The 19,907-nt window shown below is 34.5% G+C and overlaps 2 protein-coding genes across 10 annotated transcripts in view; one reads left to right on the forward strand and one right to left on the reverse strand.

The window, feature by feature from the left end:
- Window positions 1-712: 712 nt before the first annotated feature.
- On the reverse strand, window positions 713-8,707 carry CHCHD7 (coiled-coil-helix-coiled-coil-helix domain containing 7). 6 transcript variants are annotated; one of them, XM_012541307.3, is made up of 6 exons: window positions 8,604-8,707; window positions 8,227-8,418; window positions 7,867-8,122; window positions 5,181-5,253; window positions 3,813-3,911; window positions 713-3,139 (listed from the first exon to the last, which is right to left on the reverse strand). In XM_012541307.3, exons 4-6 carry the CDS (start codon window positions 5,232-5,234, stop codon window positions 3,035-3,037), a joined length of 258 nt encoding a protein of 85 aa, XP_012396761.1. In that variant the 5' UTR covers window positions 5,235-5,253; window positions 7,867-8,122; window positions 8,227-8,418; window positions 8,604-8,707; the 3' UTR covers window positions 713-3,034. The 6 variants fall into 6 exon arrangements, with proteins under 6 accessions (XP_012396761.1, XP_012396760.1, XP_031802243.1 ...); XM_012541306.3 differs by having other exon boundaries at window positions 7,867-8,152; XM_031946383.1 differs by having other exon boundaries at window positions 8,227-8,309; window positions 8,604-8,695.
- Window positions 8,708-9,233: 526 nt separating this feature from the next.
- Window positions 9,234-19,907, forward strand: part of PLAG1 (PLAG1 zinc finger) — a 70,429-nt gene continuing 59,755 nt past the window's right edge. For all 4 annotated transcript variants that reach the window (XM_031946386.1, XM_031946387.1, XM_031946384.1 and 1 more), the window contains exon 1: window positions 9,234-9,436. The gene's annotated coding sequence lies outside the window, so the exon portion shown is untranslated. The remainder of the gene's footprint in view (window positions 9,437-19,907) is intronic.

Below are 19,907 nucleotides of genomic sequence, written 5' to 3' on the forward strand. Positions count from 1 at the left end.
AAATGCCAATAATATTTAGTCAATTCCTCATTAAATATATTTGATAGGAAATCTACTTATGGAGTGAGAGCTCTGCCAGAACTGTTTAATAAACTATTATTTGACTGCCATAATAAAAGACGTGATGTTAAAATTGCTAGTCCTCTAAGAAATACTTAAACTAAATGGAAACAAAGAGTTTATGTAAAATGTATATTTAACCACGATCACTTCCAGAACTATCTTAATTTCTATATAGTAACTAAACAAAATCTAGGAAATAGTGCTTCCAGATGAAGTCCATAATTTCTGCAACAATGAATCTTTATTCAAGTATAATAGGGAGCTTTGAATTGCTTAGATAAAAATAACATGATTACACTATATTACAGAAATTAATAGTCGTCTTTGTTTTTTTTTTTCAAGCTATGTCATGTAAGATGGTCTGAATATTGGCAGAATTCCATTCATCACTAGGAAGTACTTCTAATGAAAATGCATTTTTAGTTTTAGAAAAATCACAAAGTACACACTTCAGTGAAACAAACATTTGATGAAACCAACTAAGTTCACTCTTGAATTTCCTCTCCACCCTATCCCACCTCCCAACCCCCAAAACACACCATCATGGCTGTTTATTTGTGGTTGAAATATAGCCTACCCTTACAAGGTTGGTTAAGCTTGATGGGTTCAAATTCAGGAGAAAAAAAGTGATAGGCTTATACATGTTGTTAAAAAAAAAAAAAAAAAAAAAGCTTTAATAGCTGTTTCTTCATCCGTAAAAACTGGTACTTGCATTTCTTACCTCAGTCTCATTGTGAGAAAAGCCTTTTGTAAATCTTCAAGTACTATCTAAATGTTATAGCAAACCTGTAATTTAATTCTGGGTTCTAGAAGTTACCTTTCACTCACTCAAGACAGTCACTGTCCTTGTGGAACTTAGTTCAGTACATAACCTAGAAACACCAGCTAACTGTAACTTAGCTCATTCAATAAATGCAGTAAAGAAGTACAAAATAAGGCTAGGTAGGCAAGATTTTTGCTGAATTCACATGGATAGGATAAATCAAAGGAGGCTTTGTAGTTCCAATTAGTTTATATTTACCACTTATTATTCATAACTAAAACTTGGCCAGCCTTTCACTAGATTGTAGATTGAATAAATTTTCCTATAGATGTGGAAATCACAGGGCACTAGTACTTTATCTCCTTAGTCTTATTGAAATAGTCCTATAGAGAAGAAAAGATATTCATCAGTGGTGAGCTGCATTTGTGAAACAGCTAAGAGCATGGAGCTATATTGTTAGCACTGCCTTGGTGTAGTGCAAGTATAGCTCTGGGTTTGAATCCTATTTCTGATGTGCACTGGGTGACATTGGACAAATCACTTAATCTCTCTAGATAGGCCCAAATTTCTCCATCTGTAACATGAGGTAGTTGGACTACATAGCCTTTAAAGAGGTTCCTTCAAACACTAGATCTATGAGCCTGTCTAAAGTACATGGGATAAAAGGTATGAGACACTGTCACCTGTTAATTTACATTTAAAACAGACTCAAGCTATAGCATAACCTAATTCTTTAGGAGCTACATAACAATGCAAATAGAAGTTGGGCCTAGGGTCAAGACAAGTTCAAATGCACCCTTTGACAATTATTAGTGATATGATCCTGGTTAAGTCACTTTAACTTTTGGCTACTGTGAAATGGGAAATAGCAACATACATCCATTGTTGTGGATTAAATAAGTAGTAAAGTGCTTTGTTCACAGTATGTGAATAAATATAAATGCTTATTCCCCTCCTCTCTTCCCTCATTACAGGGATTGATGCCTAGTCTCTAGTTAACTACATTTTAAAGCAGTATTTCAAACCCTTAGGGTCTTTAATCTTCTAATATGCCATCCTCATTTCCCACATCTATAAAATGGCAGAAGGGAGGGGGTAGAGAAAGAGAAAGGAAGAGAAAGAGGAACAGGGGAAGACTAGATTCAAAACAGTTTACTACCAATAAGTTAATGGGAGAAGAGCAGGGTGGAATTTATCAGGCATGTAACTTCACCACCTATATTATTTTCTCTCCTGGATCTTTTTTTTAAGAACTTTTTAAACTAAGGCTAACAAGAATATTTGAAGGTAGAAAAAGAATGGTAAGTTAAGTTAGCTGAAGGGGATGAGATTGGAGGGAAGCCATTAACTTTTCCATCCTGCCTACAATGCCAATAGTATATAAACAGTATGTGAGTGGCGATGCATCAAACTTTGTTCAATGTGATTTCGTTTGAAAAAATGCATCAAAACAAGAAAGCTAATAGTAATTGTCATACTATATAGACTCTGGATATGTTATCTGAATTATCTTCTTAATAAGAGGAAAAAAGATGCCTGTCGAAATGATTCTTGTTGAGATTCAAATTACATTAGGCAGTCTATGAGGTCTCATTTCAATTCAGATCATTGTCAATCACAGCATGGGAGAATAGATTAAACATCAAATAACCAAGATTAGAATTCCTCATCACATAAATGATATCCAACAAGCTCCACTTCTCAGTTTTAAGTTTCCTAATTTGTAAAACAGAACATTTAATTATCATAATACCAATTTGGGTTTGAGGATCAAAATGATAAATATAAAACACCATGTAAAAGCAAGATAGTGCATTTATAAGTATGTGTATAATTATATAGTATGTTATTAGTCATAATGGAATTATCCCTTGAAACATTAACCTAGTTATATTTTCAAACTGACATATTTGTAGGAAGTAGAAACAGTTACAGTATTTACCCCTAACTCTGGGTACAGAATTCTACAACCTCTGTAATGTTAAGTTGCAGATTGTACTGAGTTTGTGTCAGTTAAAAAAGGAAAAAAAAAATAGTTAAGAGAAGACACTATGGAGAAACTAGTGGCTGGGAGAATGGGGAGAGAGAGGAGGAAGAGAAATTATTTGAAAATATATTGGTATAAAAATCAAAATGAATTAAAATATATTTTTAAACTTCTGCTCCAAAATATCAAGGCAAAGAAACAACAGTGTTGCTTATAAGCCTTTAATAGGGCATCTTTCCCATTGCTCCCAAGATTTTTTCTCTTTCTGCAGCTGTGGGCATATGTGGTTGAACTCCATTTCGTCGTCTTTCAATCATAATGGCATTCTAAATATAAACAAACAAAAATCAAAGTTAATTTTATATTTTTAACTTTACTTCACTACTTTAAAAAAAGAAAAAAGAAAAACAAAACACAATCAACAAAAAACTACATCCAAGTTTCAAAGGTCAAGATTAAAATGCCCACCCCCCCAAAAAAAAAGTCAAGAAAAAAATGTACCCCTTAAGAATAAAAAACTTTGTCAAATGAAGTTGGCAATTATCAGTGGGTTGTGGGAAACATAGCTATAAAATGGAAGGGAAGAGTAAAGCAGTCTTTCCCTTAAGTTCTAAACATGAGAAAAATTTTAGAACAAAGGAAGCCTTTAAGAGGAAGCTAGCTATTTTAGAGGTAACTGTAGTGTCTTATGGTAAAACTATCTTTCATAAAAACACAAGTATGAGCAGGAGACTACATTGTACACTCTTGTGTAACAGAGCAAAGCTAATAAACTGAATAGATGAAATAGGTTAACTTATTATATACTTCTATATCAGAAATTCAAATGGAAAAATCAAAAATAGCTGCTAAACATCTGAAAACTTTTGGGACATTCTTTTCTCTGAAAGTCACAATTAACAATAGACCTGGGTTGTGATTTCCCTACATTTCATCTTTCAAATTGGTGTTTGGGTCATAGTTAATTAATCAAATATAGTTTGGTTTAATTCTACTTACCCAAAATTTCCTGCAGTTTTTGTACTTCAAGAAACAAGTGGTACACATTTCCTTGTCATAATTATTTTCATCCATACATCTGGTAGAAGCATCTGATTCCTGTAACATGTAAAATATGCAATATTTAATGATGGAAAGATAAAATTAGTCCTTTTTGGAAGCCATTTCAAAACACTCAAGGACAAAATTTTAGTTTAACTTTTTTTCAGTTCATGTGTCTGAGAAAAGAATGTGGATTCACACTTCCTTTCTCCCCCCTACTGTCTTGATACCCTAAATGTACCCGTTCAGACCTAAGAAATACCAAAGTGTCTTTGAGTCTTCTTTCCATTAGACTAGTAAATGCCATATGCAAAGCAAGGAATTTTTGAAACAGATATTAAACTCCACTTCAAATTTAAGTCAGAAAAAAAAAGCTATGTGAATTCTTAAAAGTATACCTATCACTTGGGAATTAAGTTTAAACAGTCTGAATTGAACCAGAAGTAGACTGGCAATTCCAAAAATCAAAGTGAAAATGTGTGAATTTTGGTTAGTCAATATAGAACTATATGAGTAGCATGATTATCTGCTTTCATAAGCATAAGAAAACGTGTTCTTTCCAAACAAGCTCTTTTAATTATAATAAAGCTATTAGGAATTATTTTAACACATGAAAGAATCTAAGTTTACATGCCATCAATTTTTAAAAGTAAAAATACATACATATGAAAGAATGCACAGAGGACTGAATGATATAGTTTTCATTGGCATAAGTTTCAGATGACTGCATTACTCAGGGAGGGCAAAGCCACAAGTTAAGTGTTGCTGGTCATACCCAACAAATGCCAATAAAAACTTTGTAATACAGCATTACAGTTTGTTTATACTATACTTTTTAGAAAATACTTTAGCTTTAAGAAGTTAGTTCTATTATATGTCTCTGTACTGTTTTGACTTTGTTAGTCAGGACAGCACTGAATTGGGAAATAGGAAAAGGACTTACATTCCAATGCTAGTTTTTAAAATGCTACCCAATCCAACTTTCCATAAGTAATAAAAACTACATTTGGTCTAAAGAGTTTTCTCTATCATTATATATGTGTATCTAGGTGTCTCATGACAAGAAAATGGTTTGATGTATAAATGTGTATACACTATCCAAAAGTATAAGAAAATAAGGGAATATTCAATAAATATTTTGATTGGCTAAAATATGAATATTTCAAATATTCTATGAAATAAGGATACAATGGTTGAGAATTTTTTTTAATTTATTCAATAACAACAAAAATACAGAAATTCTAATTTACAAAATTGGGGTTTATTCTTCCAACTCAAAAATCTATAAAAGTTAAAACAAACAAACAAACAAAAAAGCCATCCTACCGACAGACAAGGATTTACGTCAGGGTCTCTAAGTCTCTTCGTAACAATAGGCATCCTAATCTTCTTACTGCAGCTAAAAGTTAGAAAGAAAGGTTATTTCTAGTTTTTTAAAGCTTACTGGTACCACATTTTGCCTGAAACATTTAAGATTATGTTACTTTGAAAAACATAATATTAAGGATAAACTTATAAGTTTTACAATTAGAAACAGGTACTTTATGTTTTACCCCATATTTATAGTTGCTGACACTCATTTAAATTTTGTCCAGTCTACTTTTTAAAAGTAGCCAGATTGCTCTAGTATATATATTATATGTATAATATATATCTTGTATGTATATCTTGCTATGTATACTATTTGTTACATGTAAATATATATAACTTATCTAATTTTATATACAAAGTAACTACTTCTCTTCACATATACATAGATATTAGCTTATATTAAGTGAAGCTGTTTTTTAATGAAATGTGAACTAGTTAAAACCCAATTAAGTTCAATTCAAATGGGTGTAAATTAAAGGAAGGCAGGGAAAAGTGACAAGAATCAAAAAAATGAAACAGAATTATTAGAACTGTTACAAGATCTTAGTGATATGGATCAATTCCCTCACTTTATAGTTTAAGAAGTTAGTTTCAAAATAAAAAAGAGATCTAAGCCAATCTTCAAAAATATGGTGTCACATAATTCCCATTTCATCACAAATCATACCAACTAATTGATGTTGTCTTTATTCTATTCCAGTAAATGATACTGAGGTATAGTAGTCAATATACATGTAGCACTTTAAAATTGAAAAGTGTTTTATACATGTTCTTATTTGAAAAAATTAACTTTCCCATAATTGTGTGTGTGTGTGTGTGTGTGTGTATAAAATCAAGTATAAAAAGCAGAATTTGAAACTAGATCATCTTGACTCCCAAGTTCCTATGCCTACTCCCACATATCCACTATACTTGCCTATCTAGTACAGTAACTAAGGCCAGACTCAGAAAAAAGTCAGTACAAAAGGAGAAATTACTGTGGATACCTTCACTAATGCAGCCTCTAATGTATAATGGCTGGGATACAGGGCAAAGCACTTAATCTCTCAGTACTCCAGGCAATGTCAAGCTTTAATTTGCAAAGAAGTAGATAACTTGCATTGATAATGGAGTTTTGATTTTCAATGAAATTGGATGTCTGGTCCTTATCCTATAGGTATATTGTGCAGTGAGCTTCAAATCCATGACAAAGTAGCAGTTTTCATAAGAATTGAGTTTCTCTCTTGATTAGATTCTTCAGAAATATTTTGTTTCCAGAAGCTGTTTAGTTTAAGTATGAACTACTGCTAATATCTATTCTTATTTATCAAGTACTACCCCTAAAGGAGATGGAGATAACTTTAATTATGCATGGCAGCACAACCTACTGAATTAAGATGATTATGAAATTATAAAGTTAAAAAGTAAATTTTACCTGTTATGTTTCAATTTTCACATCCCAGAAGAAAATACTTTTATTCTGACAAAGAATACAACCAGGTTTTTTTGGGTGATGAGGGTGGAAGAAGATAAAATTGATTCTGGGGGATGACATATCAAGATTGTATAAGATTTAGAGGGGGTGCTCAGGTTAAATTTCCAACGTGGGCATAGATGTCTGAAGAATTATTTCACATATGATCGTCTTTCGAGGGGTAAAAAAAAAGTTTAGTCCCTTCAACTTTAGATAGAATCAAAGGGCTACTTTATAAAAGTATAATTAATTTTCAATGCAGATGAGGATACTGTAAAGATGTCAAAAATGATCCCCAAACAAGATCAAATATAATCTGGAAATATTTAGCATAACAAAAAACACAAAAAAAAAAAGATATGTAACACTATAACTAAGTCAATATGTGGCCTGCAAGGACCCTTACATATGGCTTGATGATCCTTGTTCTCAAGTTTGACATGGCTGCTCGAGACATTAAGTTCCTAAGTAGAAGTCAATAGTCATTCAAGCTTCTTTCCTTCCTAAACTCATTTTTCATCGCCTTTGTTGGAGATTAGGCAATGTGCCATGAAATGATTTGTGATTTCCGTCCCCCACCCACCCAATAATCAATACATTGGTGCTTACCTTTAGCAAATAAATATTTTATGTTCAGTTTACTGTTTTAATCAGATACCTACTGGAACTCAAGGGGGTAATATGACTTTAAAGTAGGCAACTTCTTCAAGGAAGGATTTAGGGTCTATTACTAAGAATGTGAGAGATATGACCAGTTTATTAATACAGCAAGATCTGCTCCCTTTCCCCTTCACTATTTACTCTGTGACCCTGTTATCAAAAGATGCTTAAGTTTCTCAAAGTTACTATTCCACACACACAAAATAAAATAAGTAGAGTTCAAATCAAAGTCCATTCAGACTAAGGAAGTAAATAGATGGAACACTGAAGATAAAAGAACAGAGTTAACATGACAAAGGTCCTGAGGTATCTAGGCCACTTTTTGAAGATGAAAGGAAACACTCTAAAGTGGTTCTGGATGGTGTCAGTTGCTTGCACAGAGAAATCAGTCAGCTTCTGTCATCATAACCCTTGTGAATAAGGGGATGGAGGGGAGTCCTATGAGAGGGGAAGGGAGAATACAGCAGACAAGACTGCTTGAGCTTTCCCTCCCTCCCTCCCACTTTGAGAAAAAACTCAGAAACCTACCCAGGCAGTTCTCAAGTTTATTCCTTGGTATTACTCCCCCAATAGCTGCTTCCTTCTCAGCGCCTGATTTGCTTTCTGACTGGAAGGGGCCGGCATATCAAGGAGTACGTTCATCTCCATCAACTGGCCAGACCCGGGGCAGGGTTCGGGTCGTCCCCACCGCCCCGAGGACCGACGGCTCCAGTCACTAACCGAAGCCTCAAAGACAAAATCAAGGCATTCCACCTGGGTCACGCGAGGGGGCTGCAGCTTTAGCCTGGTTGAGAGATGGAAAAAAACGGGGTGTCTGTGGGGGATGAGAATCGCCTCACCAGACTGTGGCCAACAAAGCTCCCCCAACCCCTGCCCTGTACCACCTACCCCTTTTGAAGGAGCAGAGGGTGGGGGTGCTTGAAGGAAAATAGAGGGAACAAGAAGCTGAGGTGGGTCTCCAAAGGTAACACCTGAAGAGAGAGTGAAGACGATTGTGGAGGGGGTTTAGCCCTCCTTGCCTCTCCAGTGGGAAGAAGAGATCACTTTCTCAGATCCCGGTACACAAGCTGAAGCTACTTCCTGGATTTGGAGGTGAGAGAGAAGCAGGAGACAGATTCAGAATCAGGCCTGGAACACGTTGTTCCGGCTCGAGGAGATGGCGATGGCCTCGGTTCAAGCTGCAGGACCGAGAGGCAAGGATGGGGATAAAGGACTGTGTACATCTTCGCTCCAGTTATCCCAGAGGAAGAAGGAAACCCACTCACCTTGCACTGCGACTACCACAGCACCCAGGCCGTCTCTAGCTCCAAACACGTCAAAGGCTCACGCAGCAGCGCTTTATGTAGCACGCAGCCTAACTCGCTGCCCCTTCTCCCCCCGGTTGACACTTTGTCCAATCAGGTCTCACTTTTTTGCGACTGACAAGCATATTGACCAATCGAAGATTTGGATCCAGTCGGCCCCTCCCTACCCCCAGCTCGCGAGGAGGTGGGAGCGAGGGAGGAGGTGGGAGGGGGGAGAAGCCCGCGAGGTATCCGCCTCCCTTTCTATTTCCCCCTCCCCCACGCTCTCCCAACCCCAGTTCTGCACCCACCCCTTAACACCAGCTGCATGACTGACGTCCGTATTCACCAATAGCCTGGCCAGAGCTGGGTCTGGGGCCGGCAGCGGCGCCCAATGGCCAGGCCCGGCGATGGAGGGTGGTGATGATGGTGTGGAGGGGAGGAGGGAGGATGAAGGGAAGGGGGGGGGGAAAGGAGGGCGGGCGCGAAGGGGGAGGCCGGAGAGGGGCGGGCCATCAGGGAGGCGGCGGCCCGAGCGGGCCGGGGGAGGCGGTGGCGGCGGCGGCGGCGGCGGCGGCGGCGGCGGCGGCGGCGGCGGCGGCGGCGGTGGGCGCGACGTCGGCTGCGGCTGCGGCTGCTGCAAGTTGGGCTGCAGGGGCAGCGCATACACTACAATGGCTGCTGGAAAGAGGCGAAAGGAAACAATTTCCAGGCCCGCCGCGTCCAGCCCGAAATATGAGAAAAAAATTATTAGAAATTCGGCGGGCGGTGTAAAGGCGGCGGACGGGCCGGAGGGAGGATGTTAAAGCCCCGCGGTGAGTTCTCCCGGGGTCCGGGGCGGGCGGAGAGGCGTTTAGCGGGGGAAATATCAGGGTTATTTAAATTATGGGACGAGCTGAGGGGGCAGAGGAGCAGCAGCAGCAGCCGCCGCCGGAGCAGGAGCAGCCGCCGCCGCAGCAGCAGCAGGAGGAGCAGGAGAAGGAGGAGGAGGAGGAGGAGGAAAAGTTTGTGCTCCTCGCAGCCCCTGCTCGGGACCCCAGAGAGAGCAAAATAAAATGAAAAAAATAAAATAAAATAAAATCATTGGAGAGGGCAGCGAAGAGCCCCAGCTCCCGCTCCTGCCGGGGCCGGAGGCGACGCGTCCCGGGGACCAAAAGGTGAAGTCGGTGGGAAAAAAAAAAAAAAAGAAACTTTTTCCCCCTTTTCTGAAGGGTTTGGAAAGTTTGAAAAGTTTTTTTTTCTTCGCCTCCTCCTCCTCCTCTCCTCCTCCTCTCCTCCTCCTCCTCCTCCTCCTCTTCTCTGGTGCTGTGAATATTGTGACAGCAGCAGCGGCAGCAGCGAGAGCGGAAGACATTAGAGACCCGAAAAATCAGGGAAAAATTAATATAAATTCAGTTTTGAGAGTAAACACTCCGCATTTTCCACCAAAACATCCCCGGGGAAAGTCGCTTCCCAAGGGCCCCGGCGGAAACCCGCAGTCGGCAATATTTGGGGGGCACTTTGAGTGACTTGGGGTAACTTTGCCCCTTTTTCAGCAGAGGTTTTTCTTTCCAGAGAAATGAATTTGTTTTTCCCCTTTCCCCAGGTAGGAGAGTTGGGGTTGGGGTATTTTATTTGCTTGGGGGGAGGTGTGAGTCCTGGAAGGGGGGTTGCATTGGGGGGGTAGGGGGAGGGGGGGTGTTAAATGAAAGCAGGAGATCTGCAGAGAGCAGGGACAGCTTGTTGTCAGTATCATAAACAACCAAAATGGAGGGAGAACTCAGGCATATAACCAAATAAAAATTTTTAAAAAATCACAAAAAATGCCTAAAAACCCGGGATGCTCCCCCTTTTCTCGCTAAAGGTAAAAGTATCCTCCGCGTTTCCCCTCAGGTCCATTTTGACTTTGCAGGGACCAAGGAGTTAATATTTATTTATTTTTTTAAAACTTTCGAAGGGCAAAAGCCTTTTATAACTCACAACCGACAATGAGAAAACGTGAAAATCCGATGCAAGAGAAGGAGGGAGAGGGAGGGGGGAGGTGGTAGTGCAGAAACTGCTAAACTTATTGGTAATGTAGACTGATCTGAGATAAGATAAATGCTGCATTTGCTATTTTATAACTCCTTTTCGTGATCTTTGAGTGAGTTTGGGGAGTAAAAGAAGGGATGTCTTTATAATGTCACTTTCTTCACAGAGTGGGTACGTGTGATTAAAAAGAATAAACCTTTCCGGCTGTAAATTGTATTTTCGTTGCCTTTACGTTTTCAGGTTTTGTTAGTGGCTCCCTCCTTTATTTAAACTGAACTCTATAGTAGACAGGGGTAGAGGTGATGTTGCACAGGGAGGACAGAGAGTATGCTAAGTGCACCTTTTGGGGAGGGCTGAGGAATTTTTCGGTTTCTCTTTTCCTGACACCTTTGTTTCACCTGTTCTTCTTAAGTAAAGAATATAAGCTGAGGTTTTCTCGTTTTATGTATATAAAAAGATGATGCCTCTTGCATCACATAGAAGTTAATGGGAAAGTGCTGCTGATGTTGGTTCCACGTGGGATCAGGGACAGAACAGGGCATGTTAAAGAGACAGCTTCTCTTTTCTTATAGTTATCATCACCTATGCAGAAGCTGTCTCTGAGCCTAAGAAGGCAAAGGTGCTTGAGGGGAAGTAGTATTTGGGAGGGGGGGGGGGTCAAGGGGGGAGGTTTTTTCTGTATATTACAGAAACACATTCAGTTTTGGGAGAGATGGAATGGGATGGAGTAAGAAACTTTATAAGAGGGATAAATGTGTAGATTTGTTTGCATCCAAGCATTCCTTTTGTGTAACAAGTCCTCACAGGAACTTTTTGTGTTAGATTACTTTGCTTTGGAAACTGATTTTGGAAGTAATTGTGGAGAAATGGAAACATTTAAGGTGTATAAATATAATAATAGCATTATACAATGTAAAGTTATGAATTTCATGCAGTGAGATCAAAGGGCTCTTTTGGTCCCTAATGGAATTTTATAGCCATTTTATAAAAACTTTATAATATATAATGGTCACTTTGACTTATGGTACATTGTGGGATTCTTGTTGAAAATTGTAAACAAGTCTGGTTTTTGGTTGAAAGTAATGGGGGAAGACTTGAACATTTGAGCAATGGCCATTCCTGTGAAAGTATGTTATGAATTGTGGATAGGTTTACATATATACTCACTCTAGAAAGGTTGTACTATACATACCTCTACTATGGCTCTAAGCCTTTGAAATGTTTTTAAAATCACAAGAAAAATCAGTTTGCTTCTTTTCCTATATTTTATTTGGCTGATCAACTGCTGAATGTGTTTACCTGTTATGAGCCATATCATCTGCCCTCAAGGGTTTGTTTTCTTTTAATGTTTAAAAATCTAATGTGTTGGTGATGATCTCTTTAAAAGTATGTACAATCCATAAGAAAATACCTGCACTGCAATTTCTACAGGTGTATGCAGGTTTCTGAAAAAAATCCTAGTTTTTCTTTTACATTTAATTTTCAATGAATAACTTAAATACTAAGTGGTTCTTTTCCTAGATAGTAGAGCTGACTCTTTAGGCTTCCTGTGCAAATTACCTTTTCTGCTGTCTAAACATGATGCTTTTTGTAATCTATTGTATGTTAACAACTGATCTCTTATCTTTGCCACTTCTCTAAAATGTTTATAACTACACTACACTTAGATTAGTTGAGTATCAGCCTGTGATTTCTGGGCTTTGAAGCAATTATTTTTTTTTTTCCAAAACTTACTTGAAAATTAAATCACATTAGCTATTCTTAAGTAAATACTAAGAAAGGAATTAATCTATTAATATGAAAAATGGAAGATGACTTTTTAAAAATGCCTCTACTTTCAGAGATCTTAGAATGCAATCAGTAAAGCCTTGGTGTGGATCTCAGTTTTCATATACTTTTACTTTAGTAACTGACAAAGTTACTGTTACCTCAGAATAAGCAGAAATGCATTATATGTTTAAAAGAAAGAAAACAGTACTTGAATAAGCCAGAAAGTGATACCAAGAAATCAGTTTTCTCTAAAATTGAATGAAAAGCACTTCCTACAATACAAGTTAGATCATTGAATTGTTCAGGTTACTTGGAAACTTTATGTTGTCATTAGGTTTTTTGGTCAATTTAAATAAAAGCTAAAGTATTGTGATTCCCTTCTACCTCTACTCTCCCAATAGTATGAGGTTAATTGTGTGTTTCATACAACTAGTTATAGCCTAAATTAAAAAAAAAAAAATACTTCCATTGTGTACTAGTATGGAATTAATAATTCCTAGGGGAATTCTCTTTTGATGGAATATAACAGTATCTAATTTGAATTTGCTTTTAAAAAAAAAAAAGCAAAACACTTTTTCTGTATGTACTAGAAATATTCCCTATTGAGCATCCCTTTCCCCAAGTTGCTACTAAAGACTGCTGATTTTCTATAGCTACCTACTCAGATATTGAGGATACCGTATAAATCAAAGCTTTCCTCTTAACCCCCAATTAGAGTTGAGAATGCTTTTTTACTGACTGAGAGCTTCTTTTAAAATGTACCAAATCTCACTAATTCAAAGTTAGTGAGAATTCTAGGAAGAATTTAGTTCTATTTTAAAAAGAAAGGAATTCAAGACTTATTATTGATAAAATTCTCAGAATAGATCTTTTCAGAGTTTTAAACTCTGTAGACATATTTCAGCCAAATAAGATAGTGAATTTATTATTATTGCCATTCAGTCTTAACTTTAGTTAAAAAACATTTAAGACTATTGATTTTTCTATTTATTATCAAAATCTACCTTTTGAACATTTCATAGAATCTTGATTGCTACAGTAGATATTTTGGTTCATTAAGTTTTCTACAGAAGATGTGTTACCTTTTTAAGGATTAAGCTATTTCTTGCTAAATTAAACTTAATGTTTTATCTTTTATCACACACTTTAAAAGATAGAAACTTTATCACACAGGTAAACTACCTTTGAAGTCCTAGCTATGCAATCAAAGTGATAGTGCTACATTGGAGGGTTGAAGATGTTGCTGTTTTATGAATAATGAAGCTGTTTTAAAATGTGTAGGTTAATAAACTGGGTGATTTCACTTGTATGGCTTCATTTACATTGCCTAGGCTCTTGTAGTATTTCTAATAGGTCTCTACATGTATTGAATCTGGTGAAATCTAAAACTTTTCTCTTTGTACTAATAATATCTTAGATTCTTAAGTTCTTTGAGTAAAAGAAGAGTTTCAGGAGAAGTCTAAAACAAATGAATCTGTTCATCAAAGTTTAAGAGGAAAGGAAAAGGCAAAAGGGCTATAAATCCTCCCTTGAAACATTTTATGTCTTAAGTGTTTTTCAAAAAATATTTGAACACTTCTTCAGAATAACAATTGCTATTCAAATCTATACAAAAGTAAGCATTTAGATTACTTAAAATTTTAATGCAAACAGAAATTAGCAGAGTAGGCACCATATTTAACCAATTAGTAAATGTTTAGGTAGCCTTAGGAAAGTATTTACAAATAAGTTAAATATGATGGCAAGGTATATTTGTATTGATGAATTGTAAGCTAAGTATGGTTTTACAGTTCTCATATAGGGTTTCTTTCAGACATTGGACTAAGAACCCATCTTGTTGGCAAAAATTTTACCTTTCAAAAATGTATCATTATTACACACAAGCAGTTTCAAATGCTTGTCACAGATTCTTCAAACCTGAATACAATATATCAGTATTTTAAATTTATAGTAGACTAGCATCAAGTTCATTTGTAAATTAAATTTATCAAAGGAAGTAAATGTTTGAATTAATTTGAATTTAAATTTTCCATATTATAATGATTTTCCATATAATTATTGTTTAGTTATCATTGATTGAGGTCATGAGAAGCAAGCATATATGAAGACATAGTAGAATTTGTTATAGTCCCACATTTGAAATTTTCCTTTTAAATAGATTGGCCTGCTGCCCAGTATTTTGCATTTTTACTTAATGTGTACACCTGTCATTGCAGCTTCTTTACAGAGTAATATTGGCAAGAATATGGTGATGTGGAACTACTAAGAACACTTTGGTGTTTTATTTTCTGCTCTCTGTGTGGTGTTGAATTTGTTGTTGACTTGGGAGGGGGCTCCTTCACTTTTTTTTTTTTTTTAAGCTTATGATGTATTGTGAAACATTCTTAGAAGGGAGAAGGAATGTTATGTCACTTTAAAAAATTGAAGTGGTGTGATACTATTCACAGAGGATGGGGCTCTTCTCAGAATACATTTAAATTGTTAGTATTTAAATAGTCCCTGGATATCTTGTAAACAGAGTTACTGCAGGATCATGGTATTAAAACTAACCACAGTGTGTGTTGGGAATTTGAGATGACTACCTAAGAAATGTGTGTGCATACTTGCACATTGAGTGAGCGAACTTATGCAATTATATCTTAGGTTAACAGGATAAGCAGTTTTGTCTGAAACATTTCCCTATACCTTGTACTATCTTTTCTAAGTTAATATTTTTCTTAATCTTGAAAAACAAGTAGTTCTAAAAATTAGGGAGTGTCAAAAAACCAATAAAAATTTATTTTATTTTATTTTTAAGATCAAAATTTTAACCAATAAAAATGTATACATGTATGAGCATAACTAAGGGGGAAAATGCACAAAATAGATGAGAACCTCAAGGATAGATAAGGATTTTTGAATAAAGTAATAATTATGATGAGTTTAAAATTTGACTTATGCAAATGCAGGACCAATAACTATAAAGCCAAATCTTTAAATATACAAAAAATAGGTAACCAGGAGAAGGGGGAACTTAAATGTTTTTTTGCCATAGTTACCATAGAGTGTGCTTTTTTGAATATGACCTTCCAAGTACCTTTCTTAAAGAAAGCTATTTTTTCCTTAATTACATTCAAAGAAGTTACATTTGAGAATTAGTTTATAGTGATTATTTGGGTTGAATTCCTTTTAAAAAGAAAACAATGTATTCTATGTTTTTTAAAATGTAAGATTATTTGAAATTGTGATTGAGTGAAGTATACTAAGATTCTTGTAGTTGTATTATTTTCATCATCAGGAACTATTGACAATAGAAAATTTAAAAAAAATTATCAGCAGTTCATCTGATGGTCAAAAATTTGCTTTTTGATTAATCAAACTAGGACAAAACTCTTTAGCCATAAACAACTTCTCTTCTGGACTCTGGAACAAGTATGACCATTTTCTACAAACTTAATATAATTTAAAAGATGTCATGTAGCTGTGCATTTCTGTGCATGGGTATGCTGTAGATTAAAAGAAATATTGCTTCATTTTAAACATTGAGTTATGTATTACTTAAAAATATATAGTTTTGTTAGTGTTTAGTATTAGAAATTTTTTATTTTACTGGAAAATATTTTGAGAGGTAGAGAGAGGCATTTTAATTAAAGGGGGATAGAATCTAAGAAATAAATAAATTTTTGCTTTTTAATCACTGTCAATCAAGGTTCTGTGTTTAGTTAATTTCTTCAATCCTGAGAGGTGCATATTTTAATCAGACACATTTTATTTTACATGCTATTATTTGGATTACATATTTTATTGATTATTTAGGATTGACTAATAGTCAATGTTCAAATTTAGGTATAGGTATTAAATGACTTAACAAAAGAGCTGCCATATAAAGTTGACATCCTCTGGTCTATATCTGCTCAATCAAGGAGTGTAAAAAGATACAGTTATTCGTTTTGATTAAAATTTAGGGATATTCTAAAATAAAAAGTTAGAAAAAGGGGAAGTAACTGCCCATGCTAAAATATCAAATTTAAATGTTGATAAAATTGTTTTAGTTCATCGGAAGATAATTTAAGCAGTGTTTTTTCATTGTTATTAAGAAACTTTGAACCATTGAAACTTTGAGTAGCTCAAATGTGGTTGATAAAAATAGGTGACAGTTTAAGATAAAACCTTATTGGATTTTCTCAATTATTTGACTTTTTTTCTATAGTGCCTTGATATTGGGATTAAGGATAGAGAACAATTGCTTCCAAATGTATCCTAATAGAAAGATCAGCTTTAGAAAAAGAAATAAAAATATTTTGTGGAATAATACTGCCTTTTTATACACATCACTTTAGAATAATTTGTTAATAAGTGTTTCTTTACAAAGAAAACTGAGAAAAATTGTATGTTTCCATGAAAATAAATCACTTTGATCTGGGGAGACCTCTTCCTAATTTAGATAAGACCTTATTTTCTTCATGTAAGCTTGTGAATAAAGATGATTATGAACAGTGTTTATGGTAATCATCATTGTCAGGTTTGGTTATCCTAAACTTTTAAAATACAGTGTTTCCTAGTGCTTTTAAGAAATTAATTTTTATGCATTCTTAAGCTTTGTTCATTAAAAAAAAAATTCTCAATTGATCCATATTTTTAAGGCTTTTTGAGGCAATAGTATTTTAAAGAAAAAAAATTCTGGAAATTTTTAGTGTTTCATATTAGATTAGAATGAATTAGGTGTAGAATAAAATAGGAAAGTAAATTGCACCAGTGTTCTAGGAGCTGTCCCAGCAGTTATAAGTTGGAGAAGGGTAAAAAGGTCTGAAAAAGATTACCAATGGATAGTGCAAGAATCTATCTCACTATGATGCACAGTGTTTTATCTTTTCTCTTAGAAACTGTTTTTGACATCTTCAGAGTTATCTGTGTGTATACAAAATAATGTACAGGTTAGCTTTAGCTTAATTTAATTTATATTATTATGCTTTGGGAAAATTTTGCCTTTCAGTAATAAGAACAACCTTGCAGAGGTGAATGTAAATTAAATAATTTAAGATAAATTGGTTTTTGGTCTAATTTATATATTTTTTTAATAATTAATAGAATTTATTGGAAGTAGGAGAGTTTTAAAATTTCAGCTGGAAAGTATGAACCCTTGCTTTAAAACAAAGAAAAATAAATTAAATGAGTTATTTTTCTTTGAATATTTTTGTTTATTCCCTGAAGTTTATAAAAATGGTTGATACTTACAAAGAAGGAATAAAGGCCTTCATATGGCAAATATTATAAGGTAATTGATGACCATACATTTTAAAGGTTAGATGATATATAAGCAAGTAGTTTTCAACAGCATGATCAAATTTGTCAAGGTTTAAAATATTCTGAATTTTTTGCTGTTTATTAAAAAAAGTGAAAAATAGGTAGAATTGTTTCTTGATGTAAAAATGCTTTGTAATTTAAAATACATTTTCACTTATAACCTTTCATATAATCATTTTTAGGATATTTCAAAAACTTTAAAAATTTATATTTCAGGAATGTCACAGGTAATGTTTTCTTTAATAAGCTTTCATAATTAGTAATGGGTTAGTCTATGTATGAGTAAGCTATCCAAGCAACTTCATTTAAAACTTTGTTTTAAGAATAATTATTTTCCTTTAATAAAATTGCTCTTCCAGAGTGTCATGTTGTAGAAGTTATTAACTTGAAGTTCACAATGAAACAAAAAAAAATTTAGATGATTTATTTTTGTTATCTTTAACACATGATAAGAATCACATTACTTTTAAAATATGGGATATGAATAAGGTAAGTACCTCCTGAGGTCCTTGAATTATATTCACAGGTGTAGAAGAAAAGGAGGGAGGGTAGAAGATGGATTTTTTAGTTTATTCATGTATCAGTTTTGAGAGATACTAATTGGATTTTCTGATTAAATGTATTATTATTAATCTTCAATTTTACACATTCTTTAGATGACTTAACCTAAAAGTCAGAATTATGTGAGAATGTAAAGAAACTACTTAATTGGCACCAAGTACCCCTGGGCTCTTAAGAAGTTATTGCAAATTCAGTTTTATGTCTGTGTACAGTAATTTGTGTGTATAGCTGTGCTTTGGCTATGCTTATATATATTTCATTCTCAGTGCTGCCACCCTGTGTGTGGCAATGCCTGTCTATGGCAGTAGTGTGTTACGCTGATTTTTCAGTGCTATATTATCAAACTGTACTATTCCAAATTGTTACCTGAAGAGACTAGTGTTTAAAGAAAATTTAAAAGGTATTTAGATTTTCTTTGCTTTTTTTGTTTGTTTGATGCTATGTCACTCAAGGTGAAAAGGCACAGAATTAAAATGTTTTAACATTTAAGCCAAAAGTAGAGTTTAGAAGCACTTCTTAAAAATAGTTTTCAGATATATTTTTCAGTCCCCTAAATCAGGTTGCCTTTACACTTGTCTTAAGGTCAGCTTTGAAATTTGATAAAAGGAAAACAAAATTCATTTTCCTCTAAAGATGAGAACTATTATGTTTTGATTTTTTTAACTGAAGTTTTATTTTTAAGTAAATTTTCCCCAAATTAAAAAAAAAAAGTTTGTTATCTTAGTCTTAGTGAATTGGTTAATTGAATGTGATAGCCTTTTTTTTTTTTTTAACTAATATCTGTTGATCAGAATTAGCTGCTTAACTTAATATTATGGAACTTGGAATATTAAATAATTCCTTGTTTTATGACAGTTGGTTGTAGAGCACTGTACAGTAGTTTTCTAAATACTTTTTTAGATCCTTATAACAAACCTGTGAGGAGCTCAAGAGAAGAAGTATTATGAGAGAGAGGGACAGTAACAGATTTAGATTTTGAAATTCTGAAACTGATTTTGAGCTTTCTCTCTGTTAAATTGGGAGAGTTCTGTTTGCTTGACTTATAAGAAATGAAATTTGTAGGAAATAAATTCAGAATTTATTAATATTAGAGTAAAACGTTAATTGTTTAATAAATTTACTGTTTATTTTCATATCTTTAATTAGTCTTTTTCCAAAATAAAGGTAGTTAAATATTCAAGTTACAGAGAGAATGTCACATCCTTACTAATTTTTTAAAGCTCTAAATAAGAAATTGTAACTTTATTAAAACACTATTACATTAAGAATTTCTTAAAAGGAATTGAAAATAATTGTTTTATTTAATTTTTAAGGTAAAAATTTTCTAGTATAATTTTCCTAATTTAACTTAAGAAAAGCAAATGCAAAATATTGTGAATTTAGAATAGAGGAGCAACTGCTTTCTAAATTCTTATTCTTGATTTATGGGGAAAAATGTGGTAGTATAAATTAAAATTAATATTTTAAATATTTACTGCCCAGTAGGTCTGACTAATCCTAATGCCAAACATTTAAATTAGAATGGTATTGATATTCTTGCCTCCCACAAGAGTTGAGGGAACACAATACTTAATTTGGGGGTTGTCTGACTTATAAATTCAGATTGAGTGAACTCTGGATTCTAAAGGTTTTATTGCATATAAAGAGGTATATTTGGGCAAT

The sequence above is a fragment of the Sarcophilus harrisii genome, chromosome 1, assembly GCF_902635505.1.
Source record: "Sarcophilus harrisii chromosome 1, mSarHar1.11, whole genome shotgun sequence".
NCBI classification, from domain to species: Eukaryota; Metazoa; Chordata; class Mammalia; order Dasyuromorphia; family Dasyuridae; genus Sarcophilus; species Sarcophilus harrisii.

Coding starts and splice junctions, on each gene's coding strand:
- CHCHD7 (XM_012541307.3), bottom strand. CDS start 5,234: ATGCCTATTGTTACGAAGAGACTTAGAGACCCTGACGTAAATCCTTGT. Junction 3,912..5,180: donor ACGTAAATCCTTGTCTGTCG/GTAGGATGGCTT, acceptor TACATGTTACAG/GAATCAGATGCTTCTACCAG. Junction 3,140..3,812: donor AAAACTGCAGGAAATTTTGG/GTAAGTAGAATT, acceptor GTTTATATTTAG/AATGCCATTATGATTGAAAG.